The sequence below is a fragment of the Neolamprologus brichardi genome, chromosome 22 (genome assembly GCF_056152115.1).
Source record: "Neolamprologus brichardi isolate AB-2024 chromosome 22, ASM5615211v1, whole genome shotgun sequence".
NCBI classification, from domain to species: Eukaryota; Metazoa; Chordata; class Actinopteri; order Cichliformes; family Cichlidae; genus Neolamprologus; species Neolamprologus brichardi.
Genome location: NC_142124.1, coordinates 18,389,854 through 18,415,897, shown reverse-complemented (window position 1 = coordinate 18,415,897; position 26,044 = coordinate 18,389,854). Strand labels below are relative to the sequence as shown.

Here is a 26,044-nt window from a genome sequence, read left to right as displayed (position 1 = left end):
AAGTGCGTTAAGTCAGCTGGAGCGAAACACGGAAGTAATACGTCACAGTGTCGAAATAAGAGTCTAATTTTCTAATCTAATATTGTGTGTTTTTTGCTTGTGTGGCACAGAGATATTGGACCACACGTTTCAACCTCTTGTATTTGGGTTTTATTAACAATGCGTCACATTTAGACGAATAGTCAAAGTTTTACTTGTAATATTCAAACCGGATGTGGTGCGGCTTTTTCTCTGGCTTGACACGTGATCAGTCCTATACTGGAACCAGAGGCAGGACTTGTGTCCAAATCGGAGTAGAGGAAATCAAAGCACCGGGGGACAGGGAGTCAGCGGGCACACAGGCAGGCCGTACCCACAGTTACCTCCATCGTCTCAAAGCTTTCTCCTCGGTCACAATGATCAAGTGCGCGCAGGGGGTGTTGTATCTCTCGGTTCTGGTGACGTTCGCCGCCTGCAACGCTCCTCCGGTACCGTTAGACGACATCCTCATTGAGAAAACCTCCGTGCCAGAGCAGTGTGTGCGCGCGGTCAAAGTGGGAGATTTTGTCAGGTATCACTACATCGGCACGTTTCCAGACGGCAACAAGTTCGACTCCAGGTGATTGTCTCACATTTGCATTATTTCCCTCTCACTTTAGCACCTTTGCGTTTAGAAGACCGGCTGCACGGTCCGAGCAGCGTGCGCGATGCGTAAAAGTGCGCGTTTTGTGGTTCGCCCCTGTGAGCCACGCAGGCAACCAGACAGCCTGAGCTCTGGTGCTTAATCTCAGGGTCCAAAACTGTTTTCGTGTCGTCTGGAAAACAGACGGTAACAGGGATTACACAGGACCCCGATCTGAGAGATAATTTAACAGTTAAACTCGTTTTTGTTTTATGCAGAGGCTTCTTCCACGACCTTTAAAGTCCCCCGAACTCCACTTTGCAAACCACTGACAGTGAAAATATCTTGCACAGTGGTCAGCTGGGCAGACACCCAAAGCCCCACATACACTGTCACATTTGATTTACTGCACAATGGATTACAGCATAAACTATGATGGACTCTGCAGATTAAGATAACACCGTGGCCCAGTTTTAGTGAGAAATACACTTACATTTTTGCATAAGAGTCTTTGTGTTAAATCTTTAGAAATAAAAGGCTGTTAAGATGTTGAAATATGAAAAAGAAAGGCAGTCACTTTAAAAACCTGAAGTCATTGCTTCAAAGGAAATGTGATTAAAGCCAGGGAATAAAACGATTCATGTTACACAGCAACATCCTCATAGATAATTCCCTGACAGTCTGTTTTTGTTCATGTTTTAGTTATGACCGTGGCAGCACGTACAATGTCTTTGTTGGCAAGAAGCAGTTGATTGAAGGGATGGACAAAGCTCTCGTGGGAATGTGTGTCAACGAGAGAAGACTGGTGAAGATCCCACCTCAACTCGCCTACGGAAAACAAGGCTACGGTGCGTATGTCTGAACGCGTGCCAAACTCATATCAGCACATCGCTCTGTCCCATATGACTGATTGTTTGGAACGAGAACAAAACTTCTGTGCCCAAACTCTGGGAAGTTAGGGCACAGACTGGTGTTTATCCCTCTGTAGTTACTAAAAATATATCTCTGGCAGAGCTAATCATAGCACAGAGAGATCTTGGTGGGATATTTGCAGGAGCACAAGGCGGAGAAGTTACAGTCTTTGATGAAGGCTCTGACTTTTGTTCTGTTGAAATCAGTTGAAGCAAAGAGGAAGTGGGCTGCTCCTAAGCTTCCATGTTGAATGATGTCAGAGGGGCATCACAGACCAGGAAGCAGACCAGAGGAAGCCGCTGTGGATTTTCAGCTGTGAATGTTACTGCATCAGCTGCAAGCAGATACACTGTCATGTCATGAGTGTGTGTGTGGAAATGAAAAAAACCTGGGCCGTTGTTCAGAAATCAGTGTGTTTGTGAAGCTATGTTTACAAGAAGAGAGAGGTGTGTATATGTGAGAGAGCATGAAATATTTCTATCCCATTATCTAATGTGAAAGAGAGAGAAAGAGTGGGCATGTGGAGACAGGTAAAGGCTGAGGCTGTGTCCTCTACCGCCGCCTGTTTTAGAGGGATCAAACAAGGGAAAATAAAACTGGTGAGATAGACGGAGCGCTCTGAAATGGTAGAGGGAAAATTTTGCCAGAAGAGACTGCCAACTCATCAGTAGTAAAATCACAATGGTTACCACACACTCAGGCCCTCCACCTCCTCCTCCCATGCCCTTACCTTCGCCTTCTTCACTTTAGATCCACATCTTCTGTCTGCTCGTGGAGCTTCTGTGAAAGAGTAGAAGAGTATGGAAGCTTATTTCTGCCACTGAAAAGACAAACAAACACATTTTTGCCATTCATATCTCAAAACTTCAACTTACTAACTCAAACTCATGAAAAAATGACTTGAAATATTGAGCTATTACATCAAAACTTTTAGATAATAACATGAAATTTTGAGTTATGGATGACAAAAACTAGATTTTTGTTTCAGGCTTCCACAGAGAAGAGAAGCAGAGACTCCAGAGAAACAGTTTATACCTGCAGTTTATAACGTACAGAGAACAATCACATTTACACACATATTATATACACTCACCAGTCAATTTATTAGGTACACCTTGCTAGTACTAGGTTGGACCATCTTGTGGCGCCAGAGCTGCCTAAATGTTTTCAGGCATAAATTCAACAATGTGCTGGAAACATTTCCGAGAGACTTTGGTCCATATCGACATGATAACGTCACAAAGCTGCTGCAGATTTGTTGGCTATGCATCCACGATGTGAATGTCCAGTTTAACTTAACTAAAAATTTTAGCTACAGTAAAGAAATCAAATCAAAATGAAGGTTAAAACACTTAAAACTGAACAATATCAGGATTTCCTGTAAAAGCTCATCAGAAAAACCAGAATCGATTGTTTATTTAATCCAGATATCTCACTGCAGAGTTTAAGAATCACCTGCCGTCCTCTCCTCCACAGGTAACATCATCCCTCCTGACTCCATCCTCCACTTTGACGTCCTGCTCCTCGATGTGTGGAACCCCGAGGATGGCGTCCAGACAAACACTTACCACACACCCTCCGTCTGCTCCAGAAAGGTGGAAGTGTCTGACTACGTCCGCTACCACTATAACGGCACCCTGCTGGACGGGACCCTCTTTGATTCCAGGTTTGTCTCGTACAAGCTGTCATTCATGCATCAATCCACCTGCACACTTACAGCCTGTTTTCGCCACTCTCTGCTGCAGCCACACCCGCATGAGGACCTATGACACTTACGTCGGGATCGGCTGGCTGATCGCCGGTATGGATCAGGGTCTTCTGGGAATGTGTGTTGGAGAGAGGCGCATCATCACTATGCCCCCATCGCTTGGATATGGAGAGAATGGAGATGGTGAGTTTTGATGTGATTAGTTCCTTAAAGTCTTCTGTCAGACTGACGACCTGTCTATGGCGTACCCCGTCTCCTGCTCTACGACAGCTGGGATAAGCAGTCAAGAAAATAGATGGATGGATTTCCAGTTTCTTCAAGTTTTACTACAAACACTAGAATTTAGGTGAAAAGAAGCAGCTGCACTAATACCATCCAATATGTATCCTGTTAATCACACTAGGCTGAGTTTAGATAGATCTACAGTAAACAAGACATTTTAAGTAAACGTGCCACACAATGACCTTATAGTATGAGAGAGTGCAGAGGCGGCAAAAGTACAGATATTAGGTACTTAAGTAGAAGTACTAGGGTTTAGAAGTACTCTGGTCAAAGTTCAAGTACTGATTTAACTTCTTTACTCAAGTAAAAGTAAAATTGTCATTGTCCTCCCTCCTCTTCTGTAGGGCTAGCTAGATGCTGAAGTACCACGAAAATAATAATAACTTCCCTCAAATGTCTTTAACTAAAGGTAATGAGCCTGTTTTGAAAATGTAAGTATACACAAATATATTTGTGTGAAAACGTATGGAGTAAAAGTACAAAATAGCCAGAAAAATAACTTTGTAACTAAAGTACAGATACCTGAAAAATTCAACTTAAGTACAGTAACTGAGCATTTGTATTTATACTTTCTACTGCTTTACAAGAGTGATAAAAAGAAAGAAAAGTAGATAGTAAGAGTAAGACTGACACTGTTTAAAGGTAGTGGAAATTGCATTAATAAATAAAACACTATAAACTGAAGAAAAACAGCTGCATGCAGGTAAAATAAGTTAAGTAATAGGAAGTTTATCCTTCATCCATTGCGTAGCACGGTTATGTGACTACCTGCTGGAGGAAATTAAGATGGAATGATTCACAACACCTTTGTGTATGTGAGTTATTAACAAGTTCAACTGAAACTGGTTGTGTTTAAGGGTAAGAAAACCCGCTTACTCACACTCTATCATTAACAAGCACAAACATTATTATTAAGAAGGCTCCCGTGCTCTCATGTTCACATCACATTATCGGGATCTGATTTGCTGAAAGTTTGGGAATAGCAACCTGAGCCCAGAAGAATAAAGAGTTTAGCTTCTTCGTCATCTTCTTCTCTCCTCAGGCAGTGACATCCCCGGACAGGCTTCCCTGGTGTTTGATGTTGTCCTCTTGGACCTCCACAATCCCAGAGACGGGATCACAGTGACTAACCAAGTGGTGCCAGAGTCCTGCACGAGGAAGACCGTTTCTGGAGACTTTGTGCGTTACCACTACAACGGCAGCCTTCTGGATGGGACATTTTTTGATTCTAGGTATGTATTCATCATAGAGGGAAACGTGTTCTCGTGGTTCCTAAATAAAAACCGTTTATTGCCCGCTGTTTCTGAAGTAGCCTCACGGTGGCAGCATTTCTCTGGAGACACAAAGAGGAATCGAAACTTAAACTTCAAGTAGAAACTTCCTGCACATCTGTGTCACATAATAGTGTAACTGTTTTAAGTTTAAAATCTCTCTTCTTATGGTGTTTCTTGTGGATTTGAAAAAGCCTGATTTAGAGCGGCATTGCTTGTATGCTAAATTTAGAACCACAAAGGACACAAATAAGAGATACAGCCAGAAACTAATTTGATTTGAAAAATCAAAACAAAACGCAAGAAAGGTGTAGTTTAGTTTTCTGAAGAAAGATGTCATATGTAATAAGATAATTTCATCATTTATCATTATCATTTCATCTATCAGGTCAAGTACATGCGCCCAACAGCTTGTTGAATCTGTGCCACAAAGAAATAACACGGTTCTGAATGACGTGTACCACAAAATATTGCCAGTGAATGCAAGAAAAAAGGAAAAAAGAAACACATTTGCACTCATATCTGATTTGCACTGTGTGCATTTCTTTGGTATCTGCGTCATGTGACGCAGAGTTATTCAAGGTAAACGAACAAATGCACAAACAAATGCACGCTATTAAACCAGTTGTTGGTTGCAGCTCGCGCCCAGTGGTTTTGAGGGTAAGATCGTTTCCTGCTGTTGCGCTTTAAGCAGACGTAGTTAATGTAACAGGTGTGATATTGAATGCATCATCACCAAATGAGCTGACGTTGGATTTTAACGTCTGGGTAGTCTCACAGCTAAGTGTCTTCCACGCAGCTAGCAGCTAGCACACTGTGTCCGTCACAATAAAGCCAGTAAATCTGGTATTGTTCATTTACCTTCGAAGGTAATGCACATAAACATTCAGCATCTTCAGAGAGAGGTTCTGCAGTTCTTGGAGGTTTTGCAGATGTTGAATGAGAACATTCCCTTTAGGAGCTTCTTTTAAAACAAGGGAGAGTTGATTTTAGATGCAGCAGCAATTTTTTTTTTTTTTTAGCTTGTTTAGTATTTATTTATGTGTAGGAATTACATTTACACCCTAAATGCAGGAAACCAATAAGCGGGTAATGAGTCACTCCTGAATTCAGTCATCCGAATTGTGAGTTAATAAGGACTGTAACATCTGCCTCTCTTAGACTCAAGACCCAAGACTGTTTATTTTCAGCATAACCATATTTGCATATACAGTGTGCTGAAATATCGTCCCCGTTAGGTCTACGTGAATCAAAAATATATTTAAAAAAATTAAAATCTGCAAAACTCAAAAACTACGAGTTTTAATTAAATCAAATCAAATTTATTTCTTTAGCACATTTAAAAGACCAGTGTACGTCATAGAGCTTCACAATAGTACCGCAATGTGGGGAGAAACAAGGGACAAATTGAACAATTACAATAACATGGTATGTGGTGCAAGAAAGTCAAACTAATTTGCTTCAAAGGCTAAATTACACAGGTACGTTTTTAGGCACAATTTAAACAATTGAATAGATTCGGATGTACGGACATCAACTGGGAGATTATTCCAGCGTCTAGGAGCGGCAACAGCAAAGGCACGGTCACCTCTGGCTTTTAAATGAGACCTTGGTTGCACTAAGAGCAGTTGGCTAGAAGATCTTAGTGCTCTCTTGGGGTTATACAGGTCAAGGAGATCAGTTAAATAACTAGGTACTGTTACCCCCAATTCTTTGATCTTTGGCTTGAAGGAAGAACAACACCGAGTGTTTAATGCTCAATCAACAATCTCTTTATTCCATACAACACTTTCCACAGGAGGGTGTCTTGAAGTGTGTGACAGTTACACATAGCTTCTTCCCCTCCCCCCTCCAGGGTCATGAAGCATAAACCTTCACATTATTTCTATCTTACGGCGCCTAAGTGACGGCCTTGGCTTCCTGTTTTATCTCTTCCTGCTTAGATGGGGCAGAAAACCTCTACCCAGTATGCTCTGTTCTCTTTGTAATCAGAAAAGGAAGGGCATGATTCTACACAAACAGCATTTCTTATAACTCAGCAGTGTAATGCATCATAAAACAGTCTAATAAATCTAATGTTTTCTCACCTTCTTGTAGATCAGGAGTGTAATGCAACCTAAAACAATATAATGATTTCACAATCTTTAATCAAAGGCATAATGTGGCCTATAGCGGTATAATGATCTGCTTTTATACACTTTCTGGTTCAGTCTTGAAGACATCACCGTATTCAAAACACATCAATCATGATTCCTCCTCAACGGCTAATCATAAACATAAAACAAAAATGATCTTTCCAAAACAACCTCCTATGTCTGCTGCAAATGTCAAGGCAACCCGATAACCACAATAATAGAGTATAAAACCTATTTATACGCAGAATTTAACACCGTAACCTGACGTGTGTAGATTCGTAGTCATCCCGGTCATGTAGTCTCAGGAGCTTAGGGCACCCGACTGTCTGCCACCTACAATGCTGGTGCCTCAATCTCCACTCACATCTTGCATCTCAATGAGTCACAGGATGGTGCATGGCAAGGCTTCACAATGGTTTCACGCAAAACCTCTCCTGTTATTGAGCCATGCCGTTTTCACACCTTGGCTCATGATTAATGGGTCAACAACTCCTTTAAGGGACAACCCCCGCTAGGGTTTAAATACCTGGGACTCTCTACCGGTTTGTTTTGCAAATGAAGAAGTTTCTCGGATGAGAGGTGAAACGTCTTCAAGAAACTTAAAGAAGTCCAGTGGCTTTCTTTCCCAGCTTTTTAGACTATAACCAGTACAAAATGTAAACATGGATAGCAGGGATTAAAGAGGAGCCGTGATAATAACGCATCACATTTCTAAAGACTATCACAAAACATATCAGATCAAGTGTTATCTGTTATCTGTCTTATGCGTTAGCGAGAGAAGTGTGCATTGTTGCCTGTGTGTGTCTGTCTGAACTAAGAGAGCAAAACTTACAAAATTAGGATGACACTGGTGTGATCCGACAGCAGACTGGGTAGGGGGCATATTACAAAGGAGGAAATGAAGTCCCTGGTTTGATTATCTGCTAGATAGATGTTTTTTGTGTGTGTTTATCTCTTTGTTCATTACCCTGTATCTATAAAGGAAAACTGACATTTGCAATGTGTTACGGTGTTTTTCCCTCCTCCATATCGGCGTGCATCTGAAACTCAAGCTTAAGCTATGACTAACTTTATTATATGAGGGTAAAAAAACAAACTGTTTTCACCTTCAAAATTATTTTCCTAATATTTTCTTTTCCTCAGCTACTCTCGCAATCGTACCTACGACACATATGTGGGTCGAGGCTACGTGATCGCCGGCATGGATGAGGGCCTGATCGGAGTCTGCATTGGGGAGAGACGCACCATCACCATCCCCCCGCATCTCGGTTACGGAGAGGAGGGCACAGGTGCGTATGTGTAATGCTCACATTCGTATTGGCTCGTGAGAGAAAGATCATAAGAGTCACGAGCCATGAGATCAGAAGTGTTTGTTATCATGCGTTTTTCTTGTGGTAGAGAAAACAGAAGGTCTGCTGTAGCGACGGGACATAAACGTTCGTTTTTGAGAACGTCTCTGTACGAATGTGCACGCTTTCCACTCAAGATTCAATAAATTCAAAAGAAATTCTGGATTCTTGTTTTGACTGAAATCACAGGTAGATTCAACTCCTTTTTTTCCCTTTCCACATCTCTCTCTCTCTCAGGCACAAAGATCCCAGGCTCGGCAGTGCTGGTGTTTGATGTCCACATCATCGACTTCCACAACCCCTCGGACATCACTGAGATCACCGCCACTTTCAAGCCAGACGAGTGTGACAGGCAAACTAAGAAGGGAGACTTTGTTAAATACCACTACAATGCCTCTCTGATGGACGGCACATCCATCGACTCCACGTAAGTAAAGCTCTGTTGGACTCTTCTGGGAGAGGAAAAAAAAAAAAAAAAGCTAACAGAGAAACTGAGAATTACTAGTGCAGAGTTGGGATTGAGCTAAATGGAGGCGTCAGCGTGAAGGTGGGAGCTAAAATTTAATAGCAAGGCCACCTTCTTCCAGACCACCTGCAGGAGCGAAAGAATGGGGGGGGGGGGGGGGGGGGGGCGGTGTTGAAAGCTTAGTGGGGGGAGGGACGACACACAGTGAACCATGTTTGAGGCCAGCTGAAATCCCCCGCCTGGAACAAGGTTTTGGGGCAGAGGAAGTGCTTCAGATTTTTCCCAATTTACTCTACATCCTGATATATTAGAGAACCGGTTAATAATTCTTAAGAGATCAGGTAAGGCGTGTTATAGCTGTGAAATCAGGACCAGAGCATCATCAACATTCAGACAGTTTTAAAAATTTGACTTAAAAACTTTAAGCAGTGATCACAGAGTCTCTCAAGTTTTACTTGCAGCAAGAAGTCAGGGGGTACAGAGTAAGACTAAAGCTTACAGCTCACGGATGCCATTATAGCTGGAGTCACAGTCATTGTGGAATTTTCCATGCATGTGCCGTCATGCCGAGGCATACAATCTTATCTTTATTAGCTCCGACTCAGCCCCGTTTCAGGGTTTTCAACAGCAGTCTTCTTGCAAGTACATCATAATCAACTGATCTCATACAGACGTAAGTCGAGCAATGGTTTAACATAATTTTAAATTTTCTTGTAATTAAGAGGGTAGCAATAGATAGCATGATTGGAACTATGACTATGACATGTAGTGGGTTGATAGCAGGTTAGTAAAGCTGTTGCTAGGTTAAAAATTGGAGGTGAGATTCAACTCATTTTTAAGCAACTGTCAATTCAGTTTGTATAATTCTGTTCAAAAGTAAAACATAAAAAAAGGCCATTAGAGGAGAGCAGAACTCACTGAAAACAATTTATTGAAATTCTACAAAAGTGCAGAATCAGTGAATAAAAAGCGGAGGCATCCACCAGATGTCAACCAATAAGCACGTAGTTATATGCACAAAAGCTTCATAATGTAGCTATAATATGTAGCCTACAAGATTATTGATGGTAAACATGACTCTGTAACAGTTTCCCCAATGTCCAGCTTGCTGGTCTGGAGCAAAGCCACAAAGCCACAGCAAGATCAGACCAAGAGCTCAGGAGCTACACCTCAGACTCAGTTAGCATGGTAAATAAGAGTACAGTTAGCTGTCAGGAGAAAGCCTCTTCTTTCTAAACAGGTTCACAAAGTTGCATCAGAGCAAACGACAAGACTTCAGGAGAAAATTTTGTTTGGACAGATGAAACCAAAGCAGAGATGTGTGATGATTTGTGCTTTTTTGCATAGAAACAGCTTCAGGGAGACTGAAGAGCGGGTGTGTCAGATTTCAGCCTTCAGACAGACCTTTTAGCAAATTTCCTCTTATAGATGTGCATTCAAGTGCACATAGGTGGTGGTGAAAGCGCCAATTTATTCATGTTATGCATTTGAAAAAGAAAACTGTCGCTCTACATGTGAACTTCCTTTTTTCCCCCTTTTTATTCCTCACGGCCACTGTAAACTCCTGGTTTAGTGTCCAAATCACAATCCAATCACAAAGATCACATAAGTAGGATCTCTTGAATGGTGAGCTCTTTGTCTGAGCTGTGAGCTCTTTATATAGTAACGATCCCCAGCAATGAGTTGAATAATTGTGATTAATGGTCTGCAGGGTCATGTCTCCAAACTGTTTAATGGTTGTTTGAATCCACAATTGTGAGTCATCCTAGCAGCAGGTTATAATTTGCAAAAGTCTTCTTAATGCTGTGGATTCAAACCCATACCGTTATCTTCTGGCTGAAATTAAGGAAATATACATTACGTTTACAAGTTGAAAGTTTTACTTATTCTTAAACAAGAATAAATAAGAAAAACAGATCTCATGTGTATACACAGAAATGATGGACATGCTTCCTTTAGCACGGCGACTAATATGCAGCTGTTTTATATGTTCATCTGTTTCAGGTATAATTATGGGAAGACATACAACATAGTCCTGGGAGCAAACCAGGTGGTCCCGGGGATGGAGGATGGACTCATGGACATGTGTGTGGGAGAGAGAAGACACCTTGTTATTCCTCCTCATCTGGGCTATGGGGAGAGGGGAGTCAGTGAGTCACGCACACACGCCCGCACACTCACACACACACACACACTCAGAATGTGTGTGTCTCATTTTAAACTAAATGTGTGTTTCATTTTATTTAAAATGAAACACATTTTTACTGCGTGCACCTTTCTAGTGGTGCAACACATGAAAGGTTTCTTTCAGTTTCCAGTCATAAAATAAAATTATTGTAAGTATTTACTTAGTTTTGCTGTCTAGCCTGGTCAGGGATGAAAATCCACTTATCAGCAGATTTGGGAAATGCACTGAACCCCTATAGCTCATCCTGTGGGTGGTGGGTCCACAGAAAGGTGACACACGAGGGTCTTTCTGGTACTGCCGGGCCTGCCCAGATAAGCAGGAGGAGAGTAGAAGGGAGGATGGATGGATTTAACATGAGAGTAGCATCAGTTCTCCTCATTTAACTAAAAGGATAACCATATTTCCACATTTATCAAATAGTTCATTGAGCAAACAATGACTGTAAACTCCATTTTATAATTTTATAACTTGAGGTTAAAGCACCCAGTGAGCAGTAGAGATAGTTCTCTCTTTTCAGCTGATGTCTGGAACGAGTCACGGTGATTTATTGAGCTTTTATTTGTGCGTCCAGCTGGTGAGGTTCCAGGCAGTGCCGTGCTGGTGTTTGACATCGAGCTGGTTGACATGGAGGAAGGACTTCCCGAAGGCTACATGTTCATCTGGAACGACGAGGTGTCTCCAGACCTCTTCTCTGAGATGGACAAAAACAGCGACAAAGAGGTGGAGCCCTCTGAGGTATGTCATAAAGCTGCTCTTATCAAGATTTTCTCTTAACCATCACCATTAATTTACCATCCTCTTTTTGTTTGCACAGTTCACTGACTACATCATGCGGCAAGTGACCGAGGGTAAAGGTCGCCTGGCTCCCGGCTTTGATCCTTACCGCATCATTGACAACATGTTCTCCAACCAGGACCGCGACGGTGACGGAAAGATCACAGAGGCAGAGTTCAAACTTAAAGCCGATGAGGCTGCTGCTCACGACGAGCTATGACGTGCTTTATAGCGCGAGGGTATAAGGCAAAGGGTCAGATAGTTGGGGAAATGGGGACTAATAGTAAATTTGTGGGTGGTAGAGTAGCTGCAGATGGGTTTGTATGTTTAAAGTGTGGAGGGGGAAATGGGCTGACAGAGATTTTTGTGGACTTAGATGATAGAGTTAAAGGACGTCTCGTCCATGAAGTGCCAATTGAGTGTAAGAAGAAATAAAGAGTATGTAGGATTTAGAAAAAAATCATGTAATTTGAGGACTACGATGGAAATGAATGAATTTTTTAACCTCCTTTCTCATCAAAGGGTATAAAGGCACTCCTGTGTGAGAGAACAAACAAGTGCCTAGCTCCACTTTGTCTAGATTAAAAACTCTTTTGACTTTACAGACTTTTATTTTCTTATTTTCTACTCAGTTTGTCCAAACTGTCTTGACAGGAGCACCGAGTTATTTGTAATTAACTGTGATACACTGTGATGGAAGAAAGGTTCTTACTCAGAGCTGCCGCTGTTTTTAAAAGTGAAAAATAATAGGGTTTTATTTCCTTTATTTACATTCAACACCTACCACTGTTTCACTTTTAAATGTCAGCCCACCTTCTGTGTTTTCAGCCGTTAAAATCATTCAGTCACCCTCCAGCTGTCAGGTCTGAAACCTCCATTCCTTCACTCGTTTTTGGTCTACTGTTTGTTCCTTCACTTGTTTCGGTCTTGTCTGGATGTCTGGTGCGGTTTAGGAATTTGTGTGCAAGTGTGTGCGTGTGGGTGCAAGAGTGAGACAGAGCTATGCAAATAGAGTATTTTTTTTCTATTACTTTTACATTCAGGAGAACACTAAGGCTTGATGTCGCCTGTATCAGCTGAAAATTTCATTCGATTAAATGACCTGGCCTAAATATAATGCTCGCATTGTGTCTTCATTATCAGGTTGATGCCTACATGAGTGTGAGAACTGAGCTCCCTACAGCTTTAATAAATATAAACAAATATCTTTATTTACCCATGCGCATGGGGAGTTGTGCACAGCGCAAAGCATCCTGCAGATCTGAGGGGCGCTCCTTCAACCTGTTACATTTTTACTGTAAGTCACACAATACATTTAGGACACCTTTGACCTAACCCTGATCATTGAATGCATACACACTATCCCATTACCATTGATATATGCAGTTGTCTCCTATATCTTGCCTCCCCATTCCTCCTGCTATTCTCAGAAATGAAAAATGTGTTTGCCCTTTTTCTTTCCACCTCCTTGTTTCTTAAGGACATGACAGTCACCCTGTAGTGGACACATACCTGGTGTCTCCTTTCACTACTTTATCTACCCCCACAGTTTCACATGATGCATAGTTTAACATGAATTTCCCCCTGCTCTTTTTCTGCTGCATTTCTGCAGACAGAGGCCTCTTTTTTTTTTATCCTGTAAGCCCTATTTGTTATCCACAAGCCCTTGGCAAATCTCGGAAAATTATTTTTCCACAACATCACCTTTTGGCTGGATCTGTCAGGACATGCACTGCTCTAAATGTACCTTTTACCCAGTATATGTGAAGGAAAAGCTTTTTATTATAGTCAGAAGAAGATTAGGTGGTCTAATGCCATACTCATCATTAAACATGATTAGAGAGGAAAAGTTGATTAGCACTTGTTGTCAGGGGTTTGCAGAGATTAAGTGTTAGGACAATTCTCTTACCAAGTGAGAGGACACCGCAAGAGTGAGGTTAAAGATCTATATGGCAAACATAGTCCAAACAGACTCGAGATATCTTAGTCACAGTGGAAAAACAAATATCACCCCTGAACCATTTAAACTGCTGTGAGCAGCCTGAGTAGCACTTTCATTTCCTCTGCAGATGCAGGGGAAATGCATCTAGGCTGATTTAAGAAATCACTGGACCATTCAACCCTGTCAGCTTTTATCTTTTTAAGAAGTTAACATTACTGCCATTGAAATAAAAGTTGTTCAGACTGTAATCAGGACAGGCAGCCTACTTTATGTTATGGGAAATTAGGAAAACACACAACCTATTAGTCGATAAACTCAGTGAAAATCTTCGGTATTACACAACGATATGCCGGATAACTGCTTAGTGCTCTGTGCATCCGCTCCTGAAAGTGAGAGAGTCTAGGTCTTGGCCAGGACTCTCTTGTACCATGCCTACACATACTGTATGCAAGGTTAGATACATTTGCATGTTTAAAGCTCTGAAATTCAGGTGCAAGTATCTCGTTACAATACGCAAAATCTGTTTGTCTGCAAAATCATCCTACATGATCTGGAACTTAGCAACCAAATTTGGTGCACAGGTACATCTTAGGCCCTTGAAGATTCTTATCATCACATTGCCAAGTAATCAACTACCAAATAAACTAAAATGATCCATTTTTAGCAGTTATGCACTTGTGAAATCTTATACAAGCATCATATTTTTAATTCTTTGACATTAACATTTAATTTATATTCACAAAGTATCTGTTGTAAAGACCCACCTTTTAGCACATCCCAGCACACCCACTCACTTCACCAGATGCACCTTGTTTAGTTCTCTCACCTTTGATTGGGTGTGGTACTTGTCCTTAATTGCACTCACCTGTCACACATTATATAAGGACTGCATTTACTTTTGGCTCACTCTTTCTTCACTCCCACACGGGGCGGCAGCAGAGGTGAGGTTCTGTTTAGGTTTTGTATTTTATGTATTGTTTAAGGTAATAAGTAACTTAAATCTCTGTTTTCTTTCAGCATTGGCAGTCCATGTGTGTCTTTCCTTCCTTCCTTCTTTTGCTTTATTGATTCGAGAATTATTGATTTGAGAATAAAATGAGAACCCCGTGAATGATTAGATGACTGCTTATTCTTATTCTAATCGGATGAGCCCATGATGCTGATTACTCAACCCTGAGCCTCCCCTTCCTTCATAACAGTATCCATATATAATGATACATATACATTATGGCCTAACAACCCACTAAGATGACCTTTATATGGGGTTAATAAAGTAGACATTGGCGTGGGCGTACACTTGTGCGGTATAAATCAAGAGACCTAACAGGTAGGTTTTAGACATAACTCGTCATTAAAAGCTTTTCCTGTGACGCTAGTGTTTCTAAGACACTGATTATTGTCACACATCATATTCTACCAATTTTGTGAGTTTTCCCCCCCACATAGTACAAAAACCATTAAGAGCTGTTTAGCAGTGGAGTCTGACCCAGCTACACTTGGAGAGGTAGGGCAGAGCGATTCAGGCACCTGTTGTATAACAACCTGATAAATTGCTTCCAGTTCCCGCCCAGGGCAAACATTTAAACTTGACATTAAACATTAAGATAAAAGCATAAGTAAGAAACATAAGGCAATCATTTGAGAACATCTGTAAAACTGTGACACTGGTTCACCTTAAAGCCCTTTTTAACTCCTAGATTCAAACCAAGGCGTGCCTTCAAAGTGTTTTGCGTCACCAAACCTAGCACTTGTGCAGGCCCTGGAACTAACAGGTGAAACGAAAGTGCGTTCACTTTAACTGAACTTGAAATAAATGCAGAATGAAAGGTGCTGCAAAAAAATAATAAGAGCAACTGAGCCATGCTCTCTGACCCAAGAGTTTGATACAGAAACAGCATTTCAGAGGAAAACAAATCAGTTCAGGCCATCATATGTTATTCTGTCCTTAGACACTGAGTAATGCACCAACAGCCTGCTGTTTGCAGAGCGTTGAACTGTAGGATTTCTGCATATTTTCTGCTTGGACACTTTTGACGTGTGTTGCTTATATAGATGAACATATATCAACCTCAATACATCACCTTAATAGCATAAAGTTATCAAAACTGATCTGACACAATGTGATTAAAAAAACAAACAAAAAAAACAACAAAAACAAAGGAAAGGTGGTTCAGTGGTTCTGATGCTGAAGACCGAATTCACTCTCGAATATGGATTTTCAAATTGTTGCTACAAATGTCAAAAATACACATATTGCCAGAATCAATTACATAAATACAATTTCAATAAATAAAAAAAACATGGACAAAAGAAAGCAATAGACAAAATGTGCCTTCAGGTTGTCAGGTTCACTTCAGTAATAACCAAGAGCAAATTAGCGGCTAGAGCAGGGGTCAGCAACCTTTAACACCCAAAGAGCCATTTGGACCCGGTTTCTACAAAAAAGAAAACACTGGGAGCCGCAAAAATACATCTAAAATGAAGATAACACTGTGTATATTGTTTTGTTTTTGATCTTTGTATAAACAACTATAGCATTTTGCTTATGAAATCTATGAAGTACTGTGTGTAATGAATACATTTTCAATTCTTAAAAAATAATAACAAAAAATAAAGACAACCAGTTGAAAGCCTCTTTTAAATGAATAAAAAAGCTGAACTTAAATTATTCAATTCAATTTTATTTATATAGCACCAAATCACAACAGCAGTCGCCTCAAGGCGCTTTATATTGTACAGTAGATACAAAGAAGAACCCAACAATCATATGACCGCATCTGAGCAAGCACTTTGGCGACAGTGGGAAGAAAAAACTCCCTTTTAACAGGAAGAAACCTCCGGCAGAACCAGGCTCAGGGAGGGGCGGGGCTATCAGCTGCGACCGGTTGGGGTACATTATCCATGTAGCAAACAAAAACTGTTGTGAGCTGTCATCCTTATATTGCCTTTGGGCTTTCGGAGTGTAGCGCAGCCTTGACCTGTATTTAAAAAATAATTGGAAAAAAGCATTAAGCTTCTAAAAAATTAAAAATAAATATGTGCAAAATATCTGCATAATATTTATTTTACCTGGTTAATGTGTGTTGCAGGGCGTGGCCGGCAGTGCAGGAGAGTCAGACGCACCTGAGCTTCATCCGCAATCACGCCTCGCAGACTTAGGGTCTGTGCTCTCTCTGCTGTTGTTTGTATGTGTCGTCATGTTTCTTAGGCAAGCATTCAAGCAACACCTTGTAGAGCCACTCAAACTCAAACTTTATTATTTACTTCCTGTCGCAGAACCCCCTTTCACAATAAAACGGGTTATACTCAAACAGATTACACCACATCCTCCTTTCGCTGAAAACATCAAACTTACAAGAACATTTACTGCATATAAGAAAGCTGTACTCTTTTTTTTCTCTTAGAACCTTTTATAGAAACTTTTCTTTCTCCTCACCATTTTCCTATACTTTTAAACCCATGTCTTGTTTTGTTTATTTTGTTTATTTTGTTTTCATAAGTCCAGTCTTTGTGGTTTTTTGACCCAGCCCTAGTTCTGACAGGACCTGGGTCTGCTGTCTTAGGAGTCGGAGCTGTAGCTGCCGATAGGTTTGAAGCAGGCAGGGCGTTCTCTGATGGACTGACTGGCGTACTTGGGGTTTGTAACTTTGGTGTAACATCTGGCAATGGCTGGAGGTGATGCCTATTTCTCCTGATGGCTCCTGAGGGGGTCTCTACAATATATATTAGTAGTCTTTTCACTGTTTGGACATGACGCTCAGCCTCACCGTTGCTTTGTACAAATCTTGGACTGCTTGTTACATGCCTGAACCCACAGACTGCTGTGAAGTCTTTGAACTGTTGGCTTGAAAACTGAGGTCCATTGTCACCGTAGAGATGCTCTGGAATCCCATGTCTGGAAAAGATTGACTTTAGATGCACCATAACATCATCCGATCTTGTGGGAGTCAGTTTGGCTATTTCCACAAATTTAGAGTAGTAGTCCACCAGAAGTACATAGTTGCTGTTGTCAGTGGCGGTCCTAGCCCGTTTGGCGCCCTGGGCGAACACTCCCTCTGCCCCCCCCCCCCCCCCCCCCCACACACACACCCTCTGCCCCCCCCCCCCCCACACACACACACACCCTCTGCCCCCCCCCCCCCCCCCCCACACACACACACACACATACACATAAAACATATTAAGGATTATACATTAACATAAAACTGTTGTCGGAACCATACTGAATTTCGCCAGATAAACACACACAGACACACACACATGAAGAGAGAGAGAGTATGCATCGATGCATTGTATGCAAACAGCTACCAAACAGCCATCATAATTCGTCATACAATGAGAACAGGACAAATCAACAATTGACAATGACTAATTAATATTAAAATCTGTAACATATTGTATTGTTTGGAGTTTAGTCTGTTACTGTTACTATTTTTACCATTTCTTCTTGGAGCAACTGTAACACACATAATTTCCTTAGGGATTAATAAAGTATTTTGATTCTGATTCTGATTGTTTCAGCATGACCTGCCATTATCCAATGACACATCTGCTTACCTGCATCTTTTGCTCATTTCTCCTCCTCTTCTTTTCTCTTTTTTCTAAACTGAGCACCTGATGGCTTTGAACTTTTCTTGTCCATCTTGGTTTTAATTTTGCACTCCAGTATGAACACAAATCCCCCAACTCGAGGATCACCACAACATAACCTAATAGACCTACACCTTAGTTCACAAATTCACTTTGTCTAGGGTTTATTTCTGAGATTTCACACAACCCAGGATTCAAATCATGAATACATAATGGGCTTGGATTTACAACATTATGAATGAAATGTGCTCTATTTGGAAGCAGTCGCCCCCCCTCCCCTTTCGACGGGCTGTGTGTGAGACTTTAAATCATCAAACTGTAAATTATACATTTTAAATTGTTATTGATCCCTTTACCCCTGATCCTAAAGTGTATATTTATTTTCTTACTCTTCTTATATTTATTGTTTGTTTACTTTCACTGCTGTAACTGGAGCCTCGTCGTCTCGTCTTTCTATATACTGGACTGTATGTAGCGGAGATGACAATAAAGTTTACTTTGACTTCAGCAGCGAGCAGGCGCACTGAGGGCTCTTGCGCTCACTTTTCGTGTATAGAATTTCGAATTTCAAATTATAAGTCTGTATTATAATGTCTGGTCTTTTCGAGTTTGTTGTTTTGTTTTTATTTTGTTTTATTTTGCGAGTTGGTTATTAGACGCTGCTCCAGCCTGCCAGAGAATCCCCCGCCGCCCCGCCCTCTCCTCCCTGTGCCGCAAGCAGCAGGCGCACCTCGCAAACGGAGGGCGCCCTTACTCCCAGCAAATGGGCGATAGAAAACCGATCGGTGTCTATGCCATCCCCAGTATGCGCTGGCTGACATCGGGTCAGCATGAGTACGAGCATTTTTTTTTTTTTTTTTGCCGATGTCCGAGATGCCGCCCCCACCACGATGCCGCCCCGGGCAACCGCCCGTGTCGCAGGTATCTAAAACCGCTACTGTGTGTGTGCACAAAGATAACAACGTCACTCAGAGCAACGGGTTTTTCCCTTTTCTACATCTGTATGTTCTCTGAAGACAGGAAGCGGTTAGTAGCTGAATAAGTTCATCATCACAAAAGTTATTAGGTGAAAAGTCACGTAGACATGTAGATTGCTTAGTGATCAATAAAAAGAGCACATCTCATGAAGCTGATCACATTATATGCAATTTTTCCTCTGACAACAGGTTATACTCAAACAGATTGCACCACATCGGGCTGTGAGCTGGAAAGCTACAGCTGGCTGTGTGTGTGAAAAGTGGTCAATAAAGACATGCTGAAGAGCATGTTCATGTAAACATCGTCGGGTCTGCTGTAATATGTTTACAATGGGACTTCTGCTCCTGAACCTCTGCGCACAGCATCTGCATATAAGGGCTGTACGAAGTCACTTTCAGCTTTATGCAGGACTGTAAGCTGTCGTCTGTGAGGCGTGAGCGGTGTTTGTTTGTTTGTAACATAGTTCATGGTGGAGAATTGCTGCTCACATATGTGGATCCGAAGATCGACGGAATTAGGCATGCTGGTAGGCCACTCTCGTCAGAAGTAAATCTGCCTAGGCATCATTAAATGTTGTACTGTCTTCAGTGTCGTGACTGTGTGCAGGCAGGCAGGGAAATGGACCCAAAATGCAGGACTCACGGAGGCGAGGGTGAACTCAAAATAAACAGCTTTAGTGCCAGTTTTTTTGCCAGATTGTACAGGACACTAACTAAACTGGAAAAAACATAAACTAACAGACAGGCAAACAGGTTAACGGAACACACAGCGAAGCTTGATGGTATGACGAGACAACGAGCAGGGAAAGACGCTCACACTAAATACAAGAGGTGAACAGGACTAAGAGGAAACAGCTGCGAGACACGGCTGGCGCTGATTACACTGACGAGACAGGGAGAGCACAAACGCAACACACTGACAAAAGACAGATCAAAATAAAACAGGAAATGCACAGACTGGACTCACATGGGCAGACACAAAACAGAGGGAGTGCAACACCAAACCTCTAAGAACAAAAAGGTGTAAACCCCAAGCACATAACCACCATAAACAACAACAAAGGATCATAATGACAACAACAGAATAATAATAATAAAAATAAACACAAAACGCTGGGTCAAATGACCCAGGACCGTGACATTCAGATATTTTTCTTTTCTTATATTTCTCCATACTTGGCCTACCTGGACTGAAAGTCTCGGTAAATGCAAATATAATTTTATTTTTATATTTCAAGATTACAATCTGCTAATCTTCTTGCATTAGTTCTAAAAAAGAACTAACACAAACTAGAAAAAGTTGCATTTATTGTGAAAATGCAATGTGAATGCCTTGTAGTTTTACTTCTGCTGTTTTCAGCAGATTCCACTATGTGCTGAAAGGAGGTGAAGAAACTAAAAATTCTGCCAAAAACAGGTGAAGAAGCAGAAATTTTTGCTGTCAACAGGTGAAAAACTGAAAATTCTGCTGAAAAGGGGCAAAGAAGCTGAAATTTGTACTTAAAAGAGGTGAAAAAGTTTAACCCTCTCCTGAAAAAAAGCTGAAGTAGAACTTTCTGCTGAAAAGAGGTGAAGAAGCTGAATGTACAAACTGCTCCACTGTTAAAACCTAAAAATCCTTGTGTAACAGCTGCCCTGTTTGAGGTGATGAACCGTAGAAGAACACCAAAGCAAACATTAACAGCTGCCAGATCCCACCCCTCTGCCACATGCTTAATATGAGCTTGTGTGTGTTTTTTCTTTTTTCCAGCACACTGCACCATTCAGACATTGATCTAACATGCTGACATAAACTCATAAATAGACAGACATTTTAATTTGGGTCGCTACACGCTCCATACAGAGAAGTCTCTCGCTGTGTGCGCACTGCTGAGAAAAAGAAAGCTCAGTCCAGTTCATTTCTTCTCCGTTCCATGAATGTATCACTATTATTGAGGAGCAAAAATAAGTGGGGCTTGACATCCATCCACTGTGCCAATTACACACTGGTTCTGATAACATCTCATCTCATCTGATCTCCCTCCCTCATCACAAACAAATAAATAAACACTCCTTGAAGCAACGATCCCAAGCACAACAGGAATAAAACTTGCTTTTTTGTTAGTTAGATTTAAGTAAATTACATGCCTCTAACGTTAGTAAATCATGTTGGCCCAGTTTAGTTATTCTTTTCATGAAAGGGAAAGTTCCACAAATACACATGCCATAAAAAATAGCTGCTGTGGGAGATGTCAAAGGTCACTATAGCGTGGGATTCATGACAACTTACTCTTCATTTTGTTTATGTGGAGAATCACACACACAAACACACACACACACACACACACACACACACACACACACACACACACACACACACACACACTATTGTGGAAGGTAGAAATTATATGATACAAATTGATAAGCACGCACGTCACTCATCCAAATGACTTCTTCAGTCGCAGTTGACTGCAGGTTTCCCCAATCTTATAAACAGTACATTTGCATTATGACTGAAACTAGCACCACTGAGTGAACAATGGGCCATTCCGCCATTCAGGAGGAAACGTGATTGACGTGTTTTGGGAAGAGTGAGGTCTTTAAGATTCAGCCAGAAAGTATATAAAGTAGTAGCTGAGGAACGAGTCCTCTGTACTGTGTTTGATCTCCCAATGCGCATTGGTAATAAAGGGATTTTGTATTACAGTAAGGTGTGCCAGAATTAAAAGAATCAGGAGCAATCGAGAGAGGATCGCGACACTGCAAAAATACCTCCACAGCTTTCTAATCTTTTCATATTCTATCTTTTTTTGATGAACGGATATTTTCCTCGTTTATGTCACCTGCATAAAACAACACTGTGTTGCGTTTCACTGTACGTCACCTTCTTCGTTTCATTACAGGAGCGACACATTATTTGAAATGCTTTGTTTTCCTTGAGTACTAATAAATTCTCCGACAAAAAGCGGTAGAACGACAACAACACTCTCTCTCCATGCCCGCGTTTTACACACAACTTCCTACTGAGCGTCAGAGGAGGGAGGAGTCAGACCGCTGCTGCTTTATAAAGCAATCTCCCGCCAGCTGAGAGCCCAGGTTAGAGCGAAACACTTCGCTCCGTGTGCTTGTGTTTAGATTGGAGCTGCCTGCCGATTCCTTAGATGACGACTTTTTTTCCCTGTTTGTGTGGGGTTTTTTTTATTTACATTTCCTGTCTGGAGAGAAGAGTTTTTAGTTGGTTTACAGCACCAGTAAACTAAACATGGAGTGCAGCTTTAAATGCCAGGTGGGTGCATTGATTGTTGTATCAATATCAGGGTATCGCGGCGATAACGAGCGTCGTGACCAGGCTTCTCTCGTGGCTGTCCTAGGTTTCTGGTAGTGATGAGGGAATTCCGGCTCCTTTTTGAGAACCGGCTTAATTGGCTCGATTCATTAAAAAGAGGCAGCTCTTTCGACTCCGGAGCGGCTCTTCAGGTTGTTTTGTTGCTTTAATTAATTTATTATCAACAACAATATACAATTATGCACAAAATGAATTCGTAATGTAAAAAGAGGTTGTTTTTTTTTAAATGGTTTATTATATAAAAATATATTTTTATTATGTAAATAAAAATAAATGAACACCCAGATCTTTTAATTTAGGTAAAGTTTGGCATTTAGAAATACCAAGTGCCTTAGCTTTGAGGAGCTGATCCGGTTTCTTCTATCAGGAAGAAACCAGATCAGATTCTCTCAAAGATGTTGCCACAATGTAAGACGTGGATAAATTGAAGCCTTGTTCTCCTACCATCTCAGTGGGTCTGCACTTCTCTGGCAAAGGGGCTCAGTGTAGTATCTCACTTCCAGTACTACATCTGGTGAGGGAGTCCTTCTGGTAGTGTCTATACTTGCTCAAAGAACCTCCAAACAGCAGATGCTTGTTGCTCCTTTTGTTCACCCTCTTCTGGCTCTTCTCAATCTTGGTCCCCTGGCAGTAGAGTTGGTTGGCTGGATCTTTCTGCTGCAGTTATTCTCTTAAGACCGGGGTGGGCAATTCCAGGCCCCGAGGGCCGGTGTCCTGCAGGTTTTAGATCTCACCTTGGGTCAACACACCTGAATCCCATGATTAGTTCGTTACCAGGCCTCTGGAGAACTGCAGGAGCTAATTTAGCCATTTAAATCAGCTGTGTTGGTTCAAGGACACATCTAAAACCTGCAGGGACACCGGCCCTCGAGGCCTGGAGTTGCCCACCCCTGTTCATTCACCACTCTAGTGTCAGTAAAGACCAGCTTCTTGGATCAAGAATAGTGTTTTCAGAGAAAACAGTGTTATATTCCATTCTGTGGAACTTTCTGTCCTTGGATGCACACAGAGCTGTCACTCTCTGCAGACTCTCTGCACAGGGTCTGTCATTTTGGAGGCTGTGACATGGTTGAAAAAGAGTAACAAGTTTGAAAATTATGCCCCCCCCCCAAAAAAAACAAAACTTTTCCTGTAGTTGCTGTTTTTGTTTTCCAAAGGAAAAAAAAAATTCATCAGTATATTTTTTTTTTTATGATCATGTCTAATCTGCTTTTCATACCAGTAATGCAACAAGAAAAACAACTACTACTATAATAAAGCAATAACATTTGCACACTCACCTGTCTGCACTGATCCCCACAGTGACCTGCTAGATGGCTCCAGAACAGTGCATGCCTCCTGTAGTACCTCCCATTCCTCTTGGCTCAGAGGGTCAACCGGTGCATTTTAACTATCTTGTCTCTTGTTCTCCTGCTCACTTTCTCTCTCACCTCCCTGCTCTGTTTCTGTGGTGGTGCTGCTGCAAGTGTAACTACCGCCCCTCCCCCTCTACTCAGCACAAACACAAGGCTTTTTGCACCCTTCCCCCTTCTGCTCAGCGTAAACAAGGCTGGCTCACATGCGGCGAGAGAGAGGGTGAGAGAAAGAGAGAGAACACCCCCCCCTCCCTCCCCCACTACTTCCAATAAGGAGCTGGCTCCCGTCGTTCACTTCAAAGAGCCGTCCCTAAGAGCCGCTTCGTTCACAACCGACCCATCTCTAGTTCGTGGTACAGATGTGTCTCCACCACATGTTGCTTTTTTGTAGCAACAGCTGTGAAGGTATAAATAATCCACTTGAATACAAATACTACTTGAACTACAAATGAGTAGCTGACGCAGCTCTGGACACTTGGAGGCTAGATTAAAGCCATGTCCACACTAACACGTTTTTGTTTGAAAACATCTTTTTCTCTCAGTTTTGGCCTTCCGTCCACACTGAGATGGCGTTTTTGGTCAATGAAAACAGCTTCTGGAAAACGCTCTACATTTGAAAACGAAGTTTGTTTGTTTTGGGTGGTTTTTTGTTTTTTGTAGCAGTGTGGACTGCGAAAACAATGGCTTTTTGAAAAAGATGACACATTTTAATCAGATGACGCAGTCATGTGACCAATTCAACTAAGATGGCGGACAGCGTTCGTTGCTTCAATTTTGACATCCCTATTAAAGATTAACAACAGTTTGTACATTTTCCAGACAGCTATTCTTCGATTGTCGCTCGCTTTTGCAACTTTGTAGTCTTGTGTTACTCGCAGCAACAACTCCACCTCTCATTTAAAAAAACTGTGCTTTTCCTCGACATAATGCCGCAAAGTTTCAAAGCACTGGAAAGTAAATGAACAGCAGACGGAAATGACGCAGAATCATCTTACGTTTCCCGCATGCGCAGTGCAGGAACGTAATGGTTTTCAGTCGTTTCAGTGTGGATGAAAAACTCTTCGAAACGTTGGAAAACGATAATGTGGACGTGGAGGGGTGTGTGGTTTTTTTTTTTTTTTTTTTTTTTTAAATGGTGTGAAGTCATTGTCTGTCTTTGATGGCCACCAACAGCAAATATAGATTCAAGGATACTTTTTTTTTCTTTCATATTTTTATACTTGTGCCCCTTGTAACAGCTTTCCATGTACCTTTGAATTAAATGTTTATATTAACTCTTTAGGCGACTCTCAAACACTAGGGGTGCTGCAGCTGCTAGAATAAAAAATCGAAGTCTCCGAGGACCACTTTGAACCATTTATACACACACAGGTCATACAAGTACATCAGTACGTCAGGAGTGAGCAGCAGTACAAGATTTCAGAGTGTCAGTTAGTACAGTATTGCACTGAGTAGGGGTTTTTATTTTGGCAGAGTAGCTTCCATACCAAACTGTAATGTGGTTAGTGCAACTATCTTATTTAACCAATCTCATGCAACAACTCAGTGCTGTGCGGCATGCAGGCATGGTCAAGATGACTTGCTGAAGTTCACACCGAGCGTTACAATGGGAGGCTGAAGGAGACTGTCCAGAATGTTACATTGGCTCAAAGAGCCAGTTGTTACAACCCAGGTTTTCAGAAGAGCATCTCTGAATATACAACATGTTGAACCTTGAAGCAGATGGGTAGCAGAAGCAGAAGACCACATCAGGTGCCACTCCTCTCAGTTCACCAAAATTGGACAACAGAAGATTGTGAACTCATTGCCTAGTCTAATGACTCTTGACTATGCTGCAACAGCTCAGCCTGCTGCTGGTGATGTAATGGGGTGGGGACATTTTCTTGGCGTACTTTGGACTTATTAGTACCAACTCAGCATGATTTAACCACAACAGCCTACCTGAGTATTGCTGCTGTCCATGCAGGATAACACACCGTGTCACGAAGCTGAAATCATCTCAAGCTGATTTCTTGAACATGACAATGAGTTCCCTGTACTCAAATTGGCTCCACAGAGACTGGACCTCAATCAAACAGAGCTTATTTTCAATGTAGCAGGATTGGAGATTCCCATCCTCGATGTGCAGCCGATAAATCTGCAGTACCTGTGTGACGCTATCATGTCAAT

At 41.6% G+C, this 26,044-nt stretch overlaps 2 protein-coding genes across 5 annotated transcripts in view; both read left to right on the top strand.

The window, feature by feature from the left end:
• Positions 1-252: 252 nt before the first annotated feature.
• fkbp9 (FKBP prolyl isomerase 9) lies at positions 253-12,788 on the top strand. The gene is made up of 10 exons (XM_087835267.1): positions 253-598; positions 1,304-1,449; positions 2,990-3,179; positions 3,259-3,404; positions 4,546-4,735; positions 8,053-8,198; positions 8,496-8,685; positions 10,729-10,874; positions 11,484-11,647; positions 11,727-12,788. Exons 1-10 carry the CDS (start codon positions 396-398, stop codon positions 11,904-11,906), a joined length of 1,701 nt encoding a protein of 566 aa, XP_087691393.1. The 5' UTR covers positions 253-395; the 3' UTR covers positions 11,907-12,788.
• A 9,494-nt stretch (positions 12,789-22,282) lies between these two features.
• The window catches only part of LOC102780396 (uncharacterized), a 45,312-nt gene continuing 41,550 nt past the window's right edge, over positions 22,283-26,044 (top strand). For all 4 annotated transcript variants that reach the window (XM_035906423.2, XM_006787765.3, XM_087835433.1 and 1 more), the window contains exon 1: positions 22,283-22,460. In XM_035906423.2, the coding sequence (XP_035762316.2) occupies positions 22,437-22,460 (24 nt within the window). In that variant the 5' untranslated portion in view covers positions 22,283-22,436. The remainder of the gene's footprint in view (positions 22,461-26,044) is intronic.

Excerpts from the sequence above, each read along its gene's own strand:
- fkbp9 (XM_087835267.1), top strand. The coding sequence starts at position 396 with ATGATCAAGTGCGCGCAGGGGGTGTTGTATCTCTCGGTTCTGGTGACG. Across the intron at positions 3,405-4,545 it reads ATATGGAGAGAATGGAGATG|GCAGTGACATCCCCGGACAG; the intron begins GTGAGTTTTGAT and ends TTCTCTCCTCAG. Across the intron at positions 4,736-8,052 it reads GGGACATTTTTTGATTCTAG|CTACTCTCGCAATCGTACCT; the intron begins GTATGTATTCAT and ends TCTTTTCCTCAG.